General features: G+C 38.8%; 1 protein-coding gene across 1 annotated transcript in view; it reads left to right on the top strand.

Annotated features, from left to right (window-relative positions):
- The window catches only part of Lrrk2 (leucine rich repeat kinase 2), a 144625-nt gene that overhangs the window by 27454 nt on the left and 100152 nt on the right, over positions 1–17019 (top strand). Inside the window, exons 9-14 of the mRNA XM_028869259.2 lie at positions 286–428; positions 519–598; positions 2081–2187; positions 5998–6127; positions 8321–8445; positions 11274–11380. Of these exons, the coding sequence (XP_028725092.2) occupies positions 286–428; positions 519–598; positions 2081–2187; positions 5998–6127; positions 8321–8445; positions 11274–11380 (692 nt within the window). The remainder of the gene's footprint in view (positions 1–285; positions 429–518; positions 599–2080; positions 2188–5997; positions 6128–8320; positions 8446–11273; positions 11381–17019) is intronic.

Genomic DNA, 17019 nt, shown 5'->3' with positions numbered 1-17019 from the left:
CCAAGTGTGGGCATCCATGTTCAAGTGGGATGCCAAGAACCAGCCAATCACTTCAGATGACCTTACTCTAGTTTGTTGGGGTGGTGGGTACCCACATCCTCTTGTTATGAGATAGAAGAGTTATGGCATGTATAAAATATTAAAAAATTGATTCATGATTAGCCAAGGCAGTTGGTAAAGAACATTTTGTTGAGTACATTCAGATGCTGCTCTTGGGCTTGGCTATTCAAGCTTTTGGTAATAATATGCATGTATAAGATATATATACTTAATTTTTTTTTAAAGCTGAGACCATCTTCTTAAACCAAGACTTGGAGGAAAGAAGTGAGCCTCAGGAGAACAATGACGAGGAGGACACTGAGAAGCTATTCTGGTTGGAACCCTGCTATAAAGCCCTGATGCGCCATCGGAAGAACAAACATGTACAGGTCAGACCCGGAGCTACTGCCCTGATTTTAAAAACAGGCTTTCCAATCATTTCTGTTTTGATACATTTTTCTTCTTCCTTCCTGATCTAGGAGGCTGCATGCTGGGCACTAAATAATCTCCTTATGTACCAGAACAGTTTACATGAGAAGATTGGAGACGAAGATGGCCAGTCAGTACTTCTATTTGATGCTATAGAAAACCTAGGTTCTCTTTCAGCCAGGGCATAGAAACTAGCGTTGATAGTTTTTCATGTCAGCATTTAGGCACTATCATTGCTGCATGTTAGTGGTGGGTATATAATTTTGTCTAGTTTTCCCACAAGACAGGGTCTTCCAGTGTAGCCCATGCTGGAACCACAGGCCTGTGAATCCGTGCCTGGTGAGGTGCACAGCATTTTAATCTCCACTGAGGTGTAGAGCACTTTAATTTCTACTGAGGGATTTGGAATCATGAATCATTCAATTGTGTGTGAATCCTGGAGAATGAGTCCCTCAGTTTTCTGCCCGACTGGGTACAAATGCATGTTAATTCATGCCAGCTGAGCACACTCCCAGAGCCACTGGGGTTCTGTGCCACCCGCCAGCAGGTTGTCTGTGTCCAGTTAGAAACCTCCTCTGCAGGCCTCACCTGACATAACAGTGTGGACCTGTCCACTGAGAGGCCCATTTGCATCATGGCCCGCTACTGGAAAAGAGAGAATTAATGAAGCAGATGCTACTTCAACATCTGGAGAAGAGATAGTGACTCCTTTGAAAACTGATACATCAGGATCCGGAGCTTTCTGGTCAGGCAGATTCAGGCCATGATTTATACATCTTAATCCACAGCACACATAGTCCTCAGCACTCTGGAGATCTTTCCAGTACATACATTAGAAAAAAAAAAACATTCATTTTCTCTGTTTTTTAAATCTGCTCTGTTTCTTCACTGCATTTATTTCCGCATTTCTTTCCATTACCCTCATTTCCTCCTTTCATATTTTTCTTCCTAGCACCTCATGTTTTTTTTTAAAGATTGCCTTCTGCTAGTTTATTGTTCCTCTGCCAATCCCTTCCCTCATCCTGCTTTGTGACTGACAGCTCTCACTGTGCATTCTAATTCTTTTCTTTATATGTTGTGCACCTACTATATTAAAAAAAATGTATGGCATTTATATGGCTTGCATGAGTCATGGTTTGGTTGTCACATTGTTGTGCATTTTTATTTATTCACAGAAAAAGTGTAGTCCAAAATATTAAATGGAAAACTCCAGAAGGAAGCAATGCCTATAGTTTACTTTGTGCTCTGCTCTGAGAAGCATGGGGAAAGCCTGTGCTGTTTGAGCCATCCCTCCTGGGATGTAACCTACCTCTGTTTATTTGTCCACCCTGTGTGATTCCATAGCAACATCGTAGCTGTCTGCCTACCCCTAGTTATATGTCTACAAAGCTTGTGTCTTCTGTACGGCTTATAGGCTTCTGAAGACACAGAAACCTGAGTGTTTGATACTCTTGAATCTAACATTTACATACAGAGTTGTTCAACTTATGCTTCTATTGTAAGTGGAGGTGGGATACAGCTCAGCTGCCATGCCTGCACTGTTAGAGTTCCTAGTCAGGGTGAGCACCAGAGCTGGGAACTGCAAACTGAGATGTGGTTGGCTCTTTGAAAGGTTCCCCGCACACAGGGAAGTGATGCTGTCCATGCTGATGCACTCTTCTTCCAAAGATGTCTTCCAAGCAGCTTCGCATGCACTGTCCACTCTCTTGGAACAAAATGGTAAGGGGGAAACTGACTTTTAATACAGAGAAACAATTTTGTGCTTTTTTTCTTATAAAACCTATAAATTTGGAAATTTTAAATATGTAGATGTAGCTAGTTGAAGTGTGTATGTTGCTATATAAAGGATAAAGAATAAACACTTTTAGATATGTATTCTTCTGGACCTTTACAAATGTACTTATGACATACGTGCTATATATTTGCAGGAATTGGAATATTTATCCATTTTAAATACATTTTATATTTTTATCCATTTATTAATAAATGTATTTGTTATTATTCTCATTGCCATTTTAATAGCTTGTAGCTTTCATATATCTGTATATACATACATATATATAACACGTATATATAAACATTTATATATGTAAATATATATATATGGAACCAGTTTCTGTTGATTGATGTATAGCTTATATACTATGAGAATTTTTGGAACTCTTATAGGGCCTTTTTTACCTCTAAAAACGATTGCCCCCATTTTATATTAGATATTTATTCATGTTATATTCTTAAATAAACTTTACAGGGGTGTGACTATTTAATGGAGATATTCACCATTTCAAAATAAAAAAAAATTTCAAAAATTTTTCAAAAAAAATTATCTAGAACGAAATGTTTATAGTTACAATGTTTTTCTTGAAAATGGTCATTTATGTATTATCCTTTTGAGTATTATATTGTGCATACTTACAGAGAGGAAGTGGCTCATATGCTTTGGAAAGGATGCTTAAGCTTTAAGGTCCTGGCTCAAACTGTTCCAGATTCCTGACCCCATAAACAGGAAACTTTGCCAGGAAAACTCATTTGTCATCAGGCAGTAGGACTTGGCAGCTTTTACAGGGTATTTTTAGGCAATGATACAGAAAAAAAAAAACAATATGAAAGATTAATCTGAGACACAGTAGTGTGAGCACCGGATTTTCACAGCAGAGCCAGGCAAGTGAAAACCACAGATATAACGACGTCTGTGTGCTGCTCCGGTTATCATTTAGGTCAAGTCAAGAGGGCAAAAGTCTCCTTTATATTTTCTAGGTTCTCACCTATCTCTCTGGTGGCATTTTAATAAAAGGAGAGAGTAATCAAATGCATCACATACATGCGTGAAATTGATAAAGAACAAAATTAATTATTTAAAAATAAATGTGGCACATTACACAAAGGCTTGGAGTAGCCATGTCCTGAGTGATGACAGAGCCCCTCCCAGGACTGAGTCATCGAAGGAGGTTCCCATGCAGCTCTGGAGGTCTGGGCAGGAATTACATTGAAGCCACTATGCATTGCATACAGTGCCCCAGAGGAGGTGAAGCTTGCCACCAAGCAGCAGCAGTGTGATGGGGCTGCCGTTCTTAACAATTTGGAAACTCTGTTAGGTCCCACACTCAGTCATCAAAATTTTTTGCCTTGGGGTTGCTTTGGTTATGGCCTCTGAGGTCATAGTGAGTCAGCTTGGCATCTGTTTGGAATCAGTTCCTGCCCTTAATGCTCCCCACTCTGCTTCAGGCCACCTGCTATATGGGCTGTTCTTAGATGCCCTTGCACAGCCTGGGATTTCTAGTGTAATAGGGAGGAAAATCTTGAGCAGCCTACTTGCTCAGCCCCACCACCAAATTCATACTGCAAGCCACTTGGGACAGTGAATGTGAAGGGTGAGGGATGGGAGGGGTCGGTCCCCCCTCCTCCCCGCCTCCAGCAGGATTGGATTGATATACAGAACTAGGATCTTGACAGGAATGGTGACACAGGTCTACAATCCCAGCACTCAAGAAGCTAAGGCAGGAGGATTGTGTATTCAGTGCCAACCTGGGCTACTGTATCTCAAAGAAAAGGAAAAGGAGAAGAGGAAGAAGTAGGGAGAAGGAGTAGAGAGGAAGAAACTGGGGTCTTGGAACCATGGAGATTTGAAGGTGTAGGCCCAGACGTCTTTTGTGATGACTTCCTCATTTAATTAATCAGCTAAATTAATGTAGTTACTATGTACTGAGCTTATATCATGTACTAGAGACTGGACAATCTAGGCTTGTGTGGTATGCCAATTAAATAAAAATTCTAGGCTTATGGGTTAAACTCAAATGCAGAAGGCAGACACAAAGACTAACTAAAGAATGTGGTACTTGAGTTAGCTAAGACAAAAAAAATTAAGCTGGGAAGGAGGATTTGGTATAAAAGTTGAATATGCAATCAGTAAAGGTAACTACTGTAGGAGCTTGCATTTTGTGATTTGCCTTTGAAAGCAGATAATTTTCTGCTAAAATGGAGTAGATTAAGGTCAAGAATCTTTTGCAAGGAATGGGAAAACATGAAATTGTTTTGTACACTCTGCAGGGACTTCATGATGTCCACCCTTCTCCCAGTCAGGTTTGCCATTTTTGAGTTACACATTGCCTTGCTGGGATTCTGAAAATGTGCTCTGTGGGGACTAGCAGTATTACATAGAAACTCTAAAAATCTCTGAGTTCTACACAGACCAACCCAAGCATAAGCTCTGGAGTTGGTACTCAATAATCTGTGTTTGAACAAGCCTTTCCGGGAAGTATGATGCACAGTGGTGTTTCTCCTTGGTTAGGATATAGGCACTGTGAAAAAACTATGAAAACCCATTACCATATTTTAATGTGTGATGCTCTGGATACCTTGGAATGTGTGACTACTCAGGTTTTAGTTTTATTTTAAAATGTGTTTCTTCTTGTATTTTGTTCTACCTTTTTTTGGGAGGGGAGGTTGACAATACAATTTGTTTTTTCTTTTTTTGAGATAATCGTCTCGCTATTTAGTCCTGATTGGACTTGAACTTATTATGTGGCCCAGGTTATCCTCTAACTCTTGATCCCTCTGTCTCAGGCCCCCAAGTGATGAGATTATAGGAATATACCATGCCTGGGTGACAAGGCTTTTTAAAACCAGAACTCAAGTTAGAACCCTCTGAAGTTACCCCATTCTGTCATTTTGAAAAAAATGTTAGGTTTTGGTCTATAATGTTGGAATTGATGTTTCTATTATGGCTTTAAGAAAATTAATACAAAATACTTCAAGGCACTGGGCTTGAGTTTAGTGAAGAACTTCACTGCAAAGAAAGGGTTACTATGTGACAGTCTCCCTGCAATGTAGGTTTTCTGTATACATGCTGTAAAACCAGCTCTCAAGACCACTGTGTTGTTCACTAAACTTAGGAGTTACTCTATGAAAGCCATCTGCATGATCAACACCATCTACCACTGGGTGCATGATGGGATCCATGAAAATGGCATACGTAGTCTACTGTAGGAGATGTACAAAGTAGTTGAGGCATTCCAGACCAGGCCATTCCCCTACTCCCATCACCAGCAAGCTCTGGCCACTCACTCCACATACCTGTAGCCCTTCTCCTCAGGCCTGTCCCTGGCTCCCATCACCAATGGAGGGATGGCCTGTATCTCTGCATACAAAGTGTCTCCAGTCCACACTGATGTCTATCCTACTTATGAATCTTAGTTCTATATAAGTCTAGTCATTTGTGAAGTTTAAAGATTAGAAGGACATTTAATTTTCGTTCTCATTGTGGAGAGTATTGTTTATATGCATTTTCTTACAAAATACTTCTTTCTTATTTCTAATATACTAATTACATTAACACCAGTCTACTGTGTAAATAAAAAGTTAAATAGAAACTTCAGTAAAGAATAAATAAAAATGAAAAACAGCGAATGACATATTTGTTAAGAAATAGGCAGCTATTAATGATCTTTAAGTAGCTAATGAAATATTTTACATGTGTTTTTGCCAATGTTTGCTTCCATTTCTATAAGTAACTTGAAAAACACTTTATAGTTAATTTCAGGAAAATCCTGCTGGCAAAAGGAGTGTACCTGAATGTCTTAGAATTGATGCAGAAGCATGCCCACGTTCCTGAGGTGGCAGAGAGTGGCTGCAAGATGCTGAGTCATCTGTTTGAAGGAAGGTACTTCACATTCATGAGCATACATACACACACACTTATTTTGTCTAAGCATTAAAAAGATCAGCAGAGACTGCAGAAATATGGTGAAGGTTTGCCTCTGTGTTTCATAGATGGTGTTACTGTTTTTGAAAATGATAATTATGCAGCAAAACTGATAACAGCTCTTCAAATTTCTGTATAAATGTGAATATACAAACTATAAAAAACATGCATTTTGCAATTATTGCTTTTCAGCATTAAGGCACTATTTATTTATCAGTATTTATTACTCATCACTATTCTTTTATTTGAATTAACGCTGGCTTCTCTGCTTCCTCTCATTCCTTTGCCAATGACCCTTGTCGTCACATTCGGTTCAAGACCAGCCTTGTTGACACTGTGTGTCTGGTTTGCAGCACAAGAGAGGCCAGATATTATTATCTGTGGTAGAAAGTAGCAGGAGGGGACTAGAGGCTTACACAACCTGACAAAAATTGAATTCCAGGCAGATGTCCCCACCAGCAGCAGTATATGCTTAGTATATTTTCCTCATTCTATTGAGTCAGAATCTGTGGCATTGTTTGATGGATTTTAAATCGAAAGCAGCCACACAGAAAACATACGAGTACACATCATCCAGTGTACAGGTGCTGCAGCTGAGATGGATTTGATGTCTCGGATTGTTGTTGGACACTGTTCCTAGGGAGAAATAAACAAACATCTGCTCACTCAAGATAGGAACTCTACAGCAGACCAAGTTAGAATACCACCGAAGTCCAACTTGGTGAACTAATGTGTTTTATTGGGGTTACTCATAAGAATACAGGTGAAGAGTTACTTACTGGAGTAGAAATGACTCAAAGACAGCTGCACCACCAAAGCCCACCCCAGCATGGGTGACAGCTCAAGAAATCTGGGAACCTGGAGCACACAGCATGGCCTGCAGGTAGCTCAGCACACTGGAGACGTCCTTTCCAAGTGACTCAGTTGATCTAAACTCTTCCAGGCAGCTGGTGTCCCATCTCTTTCAGGCATCCTGGTTGCTCTGAGAGAGTCGTTCAGCAGTCCTTACAGCTTATACAGACTTGGGGATAGAGGAGCCTCACGAATGTGGTCTAGTTTCAGGGTTCCTGAAGCTTTCTTAATGAGCTTTCCTTCAGGGTGGGATGTTTTTACCTCTTAGAACATACAGGGTCACAACTGGCTTCCTTCTAGATGGAGGTTTTATCTCAGAGGAAGTCAAATGGCTTTATGGCCAATATATGAGCCAACTATTGAATGGTTAAACTTCAGGATTCCTCTGAAAAAATAAAATAAAAGGTTTAAATAAAGGTTACAGAAGACATGAGTTTATGACAGAAGGATTATTATTTAGTGAATTTATTATTCATTTTCTTTCATGAAGGATTAGGACAATGCCCAGTGTATTTTAAGTTGTCAATAAATCCTAGCTGCTGGCAATAGTGTTATTATACGTGCATAACATACATTGTGCACAGCACATCTACAGACTTGCAAAGAGTGGAGTTACACTGTCCTTAACACAAGCCCAGCTAATCTCTCCTTATATAACACATCTGTCGCATCTCTTTTCTTTAAACATGGCTTTTAAAAACCTGGTTGAAATGTTTAAGTGTTGCTTGTGATGGTGCCGGAAGTGTGTCAACGAGTTTCAGTTCACAAGGCACTGTGTGAGGCAATCAGCCACGCTGCCTTCCAGAGTGGCGTATTTGCTCACCTGGGTACAAAGAGAGGCACACATGCCTTGGAGAAGCCATGAGTTTAATGTAAATGGATCAATTATATGTAAGAAGTCCGATGAAGCACTTTGCTATGATGCAGGGGTCCTGGCCTTGGCTTTGCTTCTTTCTAGCAAAAGGATTTTGGTGATTCCTCCTTCAAACAGGTTCTTCCTCTGGAAAATGGCAATGTGACCCCTGTCTTTCAGGCCTGTTGCCCGTGATCCACATACTGATCAGAAGAAAGGTGTTATTTTCATAAAACTTAATCACAAGGATCCCCCATTCTAATTCTTGAGGTCAGAATTTAAACGCTTGAAATTTTGGTTGAGTTCAAAGGCGTTTATATGTACTTCTTATGGCTTTTCCTGGTAAAACGCATCGGATCTGTTTCTACTCATTTGCTTCAGTTCGTGTTCGTACAAATGAACCAGATTGTGCTTTTTAAAATAAATACATCAATTTTTGTTCCTAGTAACGCCTCCCTGGATACCATGGCAGCAGTGGTCCCTAGAATAATAACAGTGATGAAAGCCCACGAGACATCTCTGCCAGTGCAGCTGGAGGCGCTGCGAGCGATTCTCCATTTTGTAGTGCCAGGTGAGTCGCGGAACCCATCGTCTGTAGAGACCACTATTTAAATGGAGCTTTGCGTTTTCATGAAACATTGGCTTTCTAGGCAAAGCTTAAAGAACTGGATCCTGATAACCCCTGGCAGGCCTTTCTTCCAAACTTTCCAGAAGGAAAATTCACGAGAAAGGGTGATGTAGATGAGTCCCTGAGATTAACTCGTAAGAAAGCTTCATAAGAATATTTAATCATTAATTTACATAAGAAATAAACAGTGTAAAAAGTGGGCCTTCTGTCTCTAAGGACAATTTGTCTCTGATGTTTCTTTGCTGTTTCTCTTGGCGTCAGCCAAGTTTAAGTCCAAGCTAACACGGATTACTTTCTTTCATCCCCCTCTGTTGCCTTATTCCCAGCCTTTGATTGCAGGGGTAAGTTAGCTCGGCTCGGGCACAGCCACGTGATTCTTACTCATTAACTTCAATGACCTCCTTCCATCAGTCACCAGCCTTATTGCTTGCTGTCACCTTGCTTGTCCTTCAGTTCCCACTGAAGCACCTGCCCCCACGTTCTTTCAACACACGTTCATTACATCCCTCCTGTTCTGAATGGGTTGAGTGATAGATGAAAGGACAGCAAGACTGGGGTTATAGGACTTCAGTAGACAGACAAACACTTAATTACCACCTAGTGGGAAGATCTGCTATAGACAAATGGAGGGCAGATAGGAGAATATTGATGGACCTACTGTCTTCAAAGGAATATGTAGGTCAGAGATTTGAGGTCTACAATTGAAGGGCTAGGTAAAGGTCAAGGACAGCTTTCAGGCAGAAGCAACACATATACATCGTCTGGAGTAAATGAAGGCCACACGGGAGGATATGGCCATGGGAGGGTAGATGGAGGTAGAAAGTGAAGGACCTTAAATAAAATGCTGTGTGATTGTGCTTTTTCATGGAAGGCAATTAAGCTTATTAAAGGCAATTAAAGCTCTAAAAATTTCTAAACAATTGTTGATTACCTTACTGAATTATATTATTGTTTGTCAAACCTTAGATTAAAAACTTTGGAACCTCTTTTTAAACTTTTAAGAAAAATATATCCTTCCTCACCTCCCAGTCTAATGTAATTATGTTTATGAAGGGTTTGGGGAAGAAAACCAAAGTTGTATAATAAAAAGCGAGCTTGTGTTTAATACCCCATTGATGTTTAGAACACATTGTTACTAAGAATTGAGGACTGTTTTTAACCTATTCATTTACTTTCAATATAGTAGTAATACATCCTTTTTGATTGAAGAAAGTGTATATATAAGTGTAAGTCAGATTAGCTGTTGCTTTTAAATATTTTCAAATACACATGTGTTTTCCAATTTTAATTATATATGTCTCTATGAATTTTAAAACTTTTTAGATTATTGATTAGTCTATGTTTAAACATTTATTTTCATAACTCTAAAATTATACACGCATGTATATATGCATATTCATAACATATTCAGGTATATGTATACACACATACACACACACACATACACCATTAGGGTGTCAAGAGCTTGTTCCACACAACTCTGATATCAAGCAGTAATACGAATGACATTTGGAACTGTATAAAGTATCCTTAATAATTTGCATTAAGAGTCAGGCCCAATATCCTGTAGTGTTGTGATGACATTTGCAATTCATATCAGTGGTAGTGTTATATATGGTGATTGGGTGGGAGACTAGATGTGGGTAATTTGGTTTACAGCAGTCCATGAGACTTGGGTGGGTGGGATGGATACAAAGGGAATGAATTTGAGAGATAAGTAGGGTATCACTAATACTTTCTTGTTGCTGTTATATAAAGTTCCAACCTTTTTGAACTTGATATCTATTCCCCATAAAATAAAAGCTTACTATATCAACTGTTTCCTTCAGTGCAGGTGTTTTTTGTTTTAGAATTCAGAGCATTTTCATTGCGAGACAAATGTTTTCAAAGAAGGAACTGGGCATAGTAATTTTAGTTTTTGAATATGGTATTTTGAATAGAAGCAGTGAACCATCTATCTACATGTTTTGAATTGAATCATCATTTTCCATTCGTCAATGAGAGTTAAGACATAATTTTACTTAAAATTTTATTATTAATTTTTGAATTTTGTAGATTTAGTAAAATGAACCAACAATAATCAGCAGTCTCCCACACACACTTTAGTTTTTTGGGACAGAGTCTCACTATGTAGCCCTAGCTGTCCTGGTACTCACTATGTAGACCAGATTAGCTTCGAATTCATGGTGATTGACTGCTTCTGCCTCCCATGTGCTGGGATTAAACACATGCGCCACCATGCCCAATTTAACAAATTCTTTTGTAGTTTTCAGTACTCACATTTTATTCCATTGAAGGTGGATGGACTTTTAAAGAGTAGCAAATGCCATTTAGAACCATGCCTGTTCATTAAAACAACAATAATCTTTTAGTCCAAAACATATACTTTGAATACATACTTTTTTCTTTTTTGTTAAAGGTTTTCTTTAACAAAATGTATGTGCATGCTTGTGTCCCCAAGTTTTTAAAAAGTGTTCCATATACACACAATGCCTGTGGACACCAGAAGAGGCAAGCAGTTGTGAGCTGCCTGACCTGGGACTGGTGAACTGAGTCTGGGTCCTCTGGAAAAGTGGAAAGTCCTCTTAACCTCTGTGCTGTCTCCCTGTACTTTCTCTTAGAGTGACTGTGGCTTGACCCTGAAGCAGAATAGCTAGCTAGTTAATAGTCAGATGATTACTGATGCTTTTAAAAGTGATTACTTTTAGGTCACACTTTATATATGTAAATACATGTCAGTAAACACATCACTTGTTTGTTCTTGAATTTAGGAATACCAGAAGAATCCAGGGATGACTCTCAATGCAAACTAAACATGCTCAAAAGACAGTATCTCAGGACGGACATCCACAAGCTGGTTCTAGCAGCTCTGAACAGGGTATGTTAAACATGGGTTTTTTTGTCTTTATACCATTAAGTAGACAATTAAATTTGGGGATCTGGAGGTGGAGCTTTGAGTTTTCTTTTCCTTTCCTTTGCTTCCGGTGATAGTTAGAATTCATGTAGTTAGAACTCAGGGCGATGATAGGAATGTTGGGGTGAAGAGTTTTGTACTAAGAGAAAGGTAAGTACACAGCTAACTAATGCAAGCTTCTACCTGAGTTTGCTCAACCAGAAGGTCAACCATCAAGAGCCAGGTCTAGATGTCAGGCCTTGGGCTGCCCTTTTCTCTCTGGTGGGCCATCTTTCCTTTATAGTCCTATTGTAAAAGATTCAGCTAGCAGAGACACACTAGACAGAACATGGCCACCTTCTCAGATGCCTGTGCACATTTTCATGGCTGTCCTAAGATGAATTATCATTAGTGTGACCTCAACAGAGCTATCAATTAAGTATGACCTGAGAGTCAATCATTATTTATCAAAGCAAAGACTAAGAAAAATATCAGTCTGTCTATCTATCATTTATCTATCTCTCTATCTATCTATCTATCTATCTATCTATCTATTTATCTATCTATCTGGTTTTTTGAGTCAGGGTTTCTCTGTGCAACAGCCTTAGCTGTTCTGGAACTTGCTTCATAGGCCAGGCTGGTCTAGAACTCACAGAAATCTGCCTGTCTCTGCCTCCTGAGTGCTGGGATTAAAGGTGTTCACTGCCATACCTGGCTAAGAACAGTATTTATTAAAGTGAGCCAAGGCTTTGATATATAAAACAGAACATTATAATTCAAGCTGAAGGTAACCTTTTTGTGGATAATTGGCCTTCTGCTTGTGCTGGGTCTTGAGAGCTGTTCACAGATCACAATGCTCAGTCATCTATTCTATAGGTTCCTGTTTGTCTATTGTTATTTCTGGGGAACAAAGTAGACTCCCAATATGCTAGTGTGTCTACACGTATGTGTCTGCAGAGACACATCGGTGAAGTAAAGGCCATTCTTCTGATGAAATGGTTCCAGGTCAAGACTTTCTGATTTGCAAAAACTTAGAGCAAAACATTGACAGTTTAAGATTTAAGATATGTATTAAATAAAAGGTGGACAAAGAGAACCCACAAAAGGGAATTACACATAAGTGACATTAAAAGGTTTGCAGAAAAGTGAAACTCAGAGACAGAAGAGTTGAACACACAAGAAGGTAGATCTTCATGGAAGACTTTAAAAGCAATGTTGACCTGCATTTAGAAAGCTTTTATAAAAATTATAGTAGCAGTTTCTTAAACTAGGTAAGCAAGTGTAAGATTTACATGAAACAGTCAATTTGTACGGAGACTTGCAAGAGAGCTGACAAGGAGGGATAAGTCATTTGGCCTAATTCCAACGGGACAATCAAATGTTTTGTAAGATGTTAGTACTCACACTGGTGTGACATTGTCACTGGAGCAAGTGTGGTTAGTTTCATATGATGCTGGCTCAGGAATTAGACACAAGCAAAAATATGCAGCTGGTACATGATATTCCTCAACACTGAGGGAAAGATAATTCACACAGAGATTTCTGTTACCATAGTTAATGCCCTGCCGTTTGGGGAAAACACAGAAGCTGAATATTTGTTCTTTGGGCCAAAATTCATAATACCTGGATAGAATGTAACGGTAAAAGAATGAAATTGATTTGTGTACACATGTAAAAGTTCTCAATTATAATCACAGTTATAGATTATAATCATGATGTAGATTCAAAAAAGAAAAAGAATATTTCCAGGAAATTTACCAACTAGCTGTGGTGTCTCATGCCTGTAATATCAGCTCTTGGGAGGCTGAGGCTGGAGGACTGCCACAAGTTCAAGGCCAGCCTGGGTTACAAAGAGTTGCTACAGAGTGAGACAACAAAAACAAGCAAAAATTGGCAATATCAATTACAATAAAAATGGACATATTTCCTGGTCAATGATTCCACTTTAAGAAATTATAATATAGATGTACTTGGGCATGTACATGAAGTTTTTAGATAAGAATGTTTGTTGTTGCTGGGCGGCAGTGGTGTACACCTTTAATCCCAGCACTCGGGAGGTAGAGCCACGCAGATCTCTGTGAGTTTGAGGCCAGCCTAGTCTACAGAGCAAGATCTAGGACAGGCACCAAAGCTATACAGAGAAACCCTGTCTCTAAAAACCAAAAAAAAAAAAATGTTTGTTGTTACATTATTTATAATAGGAAAACATGCCAGTGAGCTAAAGTTTTGCCTAGTGGTCACTCACTGTCTGGCATGGCTGGTGCTTGTAACTTCAGCATATGGAGACCTTGGATTGGTATTTTGTCAGATAGTGTTCTGAGTATTGATTAATTTTAAGAAGGAGTTGAAGACAGAGGTTATTTTTACTCCCAGTTGACAGGGAGTAAGCCATCTTTCAAAACATACTACCAGGTGCTCTGATCTGCAGTGTTTGCCAGTGATGGTTCTGTTTGTAGCGGTACTCAAGTGCTGTTGATGAGCGGAGACCCTTCTTGCTGGAAACACATGTGTCTTGTCAGCAAGAATTAAGCCTATTGTTTTTCAGCCTATGAAATTTGAGGAGTTTTACCGCAGTTTAACTATACAATGGCCATCTATAGATTACAAACAAATATAGTATACTGATTCCAAATTAGGTCATTCTGTGTAGAGGTTAAAAGGCAGCAGGTGGCATTTCTAATGACTGATAGGTCAAAATTATACATTTTCCATGAACATGATGGTATTCTCCAGGTATCAGTTTTTTTTTTCATTTATGTTTTGATGGAATCGGCTGCATTTTCCTTGTTCCTTGGGTCTTCTCCCTTCCATCACTCAATTATTGTAGATTATACATTTTTTTTTTGCTCTTGTTCCTTTGCTATGCAAGACTTTCTTTCTGGTCTGAACCCAACCCCACTGCCCATGCTTTAGTTAACCCCTCCAGCGTATTAGACAGCGAGCAGGTCTAGTGAACAGCTTGTCATGTAGGCTGTTACATTGGCACATGGCACAGGATGAACTCACTGAAGGTCAACATTATCACCACCAGATTTTAAATGAATTTTGACCTCTCGATACAGAGACTGAGGGACAAGAGTAGTCACATCTCTATCTCTCTACCTGTTTCCCCATTGACTTTTGGGAAATAATTTTACATTGACAGAATATATAGCATTTCCATTCAGCTTTAGACCCATGATTTCTAAGCTTGATTTCATTTTATTCCTTCAGTTTGCATCAAGTCTTTTTTGCTAGCTTTTCTATTCATCTTTACACAGAACTTAAAGTTATGTTTCCTATTGTTTGATGTTTTGAATTTTTGTGTACCTTTATAGGTGAGCTCTTAAAATTTATATAGCGCATTTATTTTTTACTTATGTATATTCACGTGTGTCTACACCTGTGTGCAGGACATAGAAGGCCAGAAGAGGGTGTCAGATCTCCCAGCGCTGGACTGAGCCACCTGAAGCCTAGTGGTACTGGGAACTGGACTCTGGTCCTCTTAACCACTGAGAGCCATTTCTCCAGCCCGGTGTTTGAACTCTTGAAAAGACTAATTTAGTTGGCTGTGAAACATGGAGGGCTTTATTTCTTTGACTGAATGTCTGCAGGCATTGTTCTAGTGTTGAGTGTCTTGGTAGAGAATTCTGAGACAAGCTTACATCTTTTTTTCCTTATTTTTACATTAACAGTTTCTCTTGGTTGCCAGAAATATTCTTTCCTTTGATGCCCAGTCATGTTGTTGAGGCATATCTTGATGCTAGTTCTGATACCAGCTAGCCAAATATCAAGTCTTTTTTTCCCCCTGGGAAGTTTTCTTGACTTATATATTTATGAACATAGGTTTTGTTTCATCAGTTTACCTCTCTCTATAGGAACCATATAATGTTGGATCTCTTCTGTCGTCACATTTTGCTGTTTAAGAGAATCATGAGAGGAACACTCTATTTATCACCTGCTCTCTCCCTGTTTGGATGGGGTCACAAATCTTTACATGGATCTTTTTCTATCAAGAGTGAAGATGAGAACTACAAGAGAATATGGAGAATGAGAAACAAAACCCAAACCACACATGGCCAGGGAATTGCTTTCATTTGCCTGTGGAGTCTGCTTCACTCATAGTGAGAAGAGTCCAGTCTAGGCATCTTCAGCTTGAGCTGACTGGCTAACTCTGTAATGAAGCCGTACCAGTGACTTGCAAATTCTCTAAAAAGACTTGAAGGTTGTAGAGTGTAGGGAAGAGGGTGTTTCTAATTAATCCATGTGGACATCCTTCCAATGATACCTCCAAAGTTTACTCTTGGAAAACATTTGCTAAGTAAGAACTAATAAGTTAATCATGATCCACATTTGAATAGTAACACGGTAAATACTGTTTTCAAGATGAAGTAGTAGGGAAGTGAAAGAAAGCCCACAGTGGGCTTGTAAATATTGTACAGTTATGATATATGGTAATCATATATATCATATACATATGATATATAGTAATCACACACATATATCTTTTTCAAATTTACCTGAGTGTTCAAAATAACATGCTCCTATTTTTTAGTTATTAGATACTTTAGACACTGTCCCTTGTGATCACACATTGACAATTCTGTTGTTGTGAGGACAAAGATTTCCTGTTGCAAGTTGTTAGTCAACTTGCTAAGCTGGGTCTATAAAGGTTAGAGGTTAAGGGAAGTCAACACTGTAAGGACCAATAATTGTCTAAAAATTAGGTAGGAGTGGAGATATTAAACATGAGGGCTGACAAGATGTCTAAAATAGTAAAGGCACCTGTCACCAAGTGTATGATGGCCTTAGTTTAGTCCCTGGGTCAGAGATGGTTGAAGGAGAGAATTTACTCCCACAAATGGTACTCTGACTTCCATGTGGGAGGGGTATATCCATACATACACACAAATGTATTCATGCATTCACATGCATACAAATAAATACTATAATAATTTTAAAAAAGATATTAAGCATAAGGGGAGTCATTTTGTACCTGGCTTATGATGCATTTTTCAGTTTAGAAGCAGAACTGAATACATGGTTCATAGAGTTCAATATCAAATGAAATTACAGCTTTGCTGGCTTGAAAATTATTAAGCATTTCAAGACAAGGTCAGCAGAATGTGAAACCAAGGCGGGGTCCCTTCTAATAACTGGGGCACACTCAGGAAGCTGGCTTTGCCTGTCAAGCAAGATTGATGCCACAGTTAGCCAAACAGCAAGTTCAGCAGGGCAACCCTTCTTTTGTCTTTTGAGAAGATGCTGAACTTTGGGCTTTGGACTTGTGATCATAAGATGCCTGTGTCAAAGAAGGAGAAATCCGGGCTTGCAGCCTGAGTTTAAACATGTTTCTGCGTTATCTGCTCAAAACTGTACATCTCATTTTGTTTCACTGATGTGTAGAGCTGTAGTGTGTCTACACAATAAGACTTGTGATAATTAAATGTTTGAGACACAAAATTATTTTTTCATTTTTTACTAATTACTTTTTATGTAATATAAATAATTTTAAATTATTTCTTTTATTTTTGAGATTATATTAGAAACATGTAATTTCCCCTTCTTTTTCTCTTTCCAAATCTTCTCATATACTCCTTGGTTTATTCCAAATCATGGCCTCCTTTTTCATCAATTGTTATTAC

This window comes from Peromyscus leucopus, chromosome 20 (assembly GCF_004664715.2).
Source record: "Peromyscus leucopus breed LL Stock chromosome 20, UCI_PerLeu_2.1, whole genome shotgun sequence".
NCBI lineage: Eukaryota > Metazoa > Chordata > Mammalia > Rodentia > Cricetidae > Peromyscus > Peromyscus leucopus.
The sequence above is the reverse complement of the archived record's forward strand: the minus strand, read 5'-3'. Positions and strand labels throughout refer to the sequence as shown.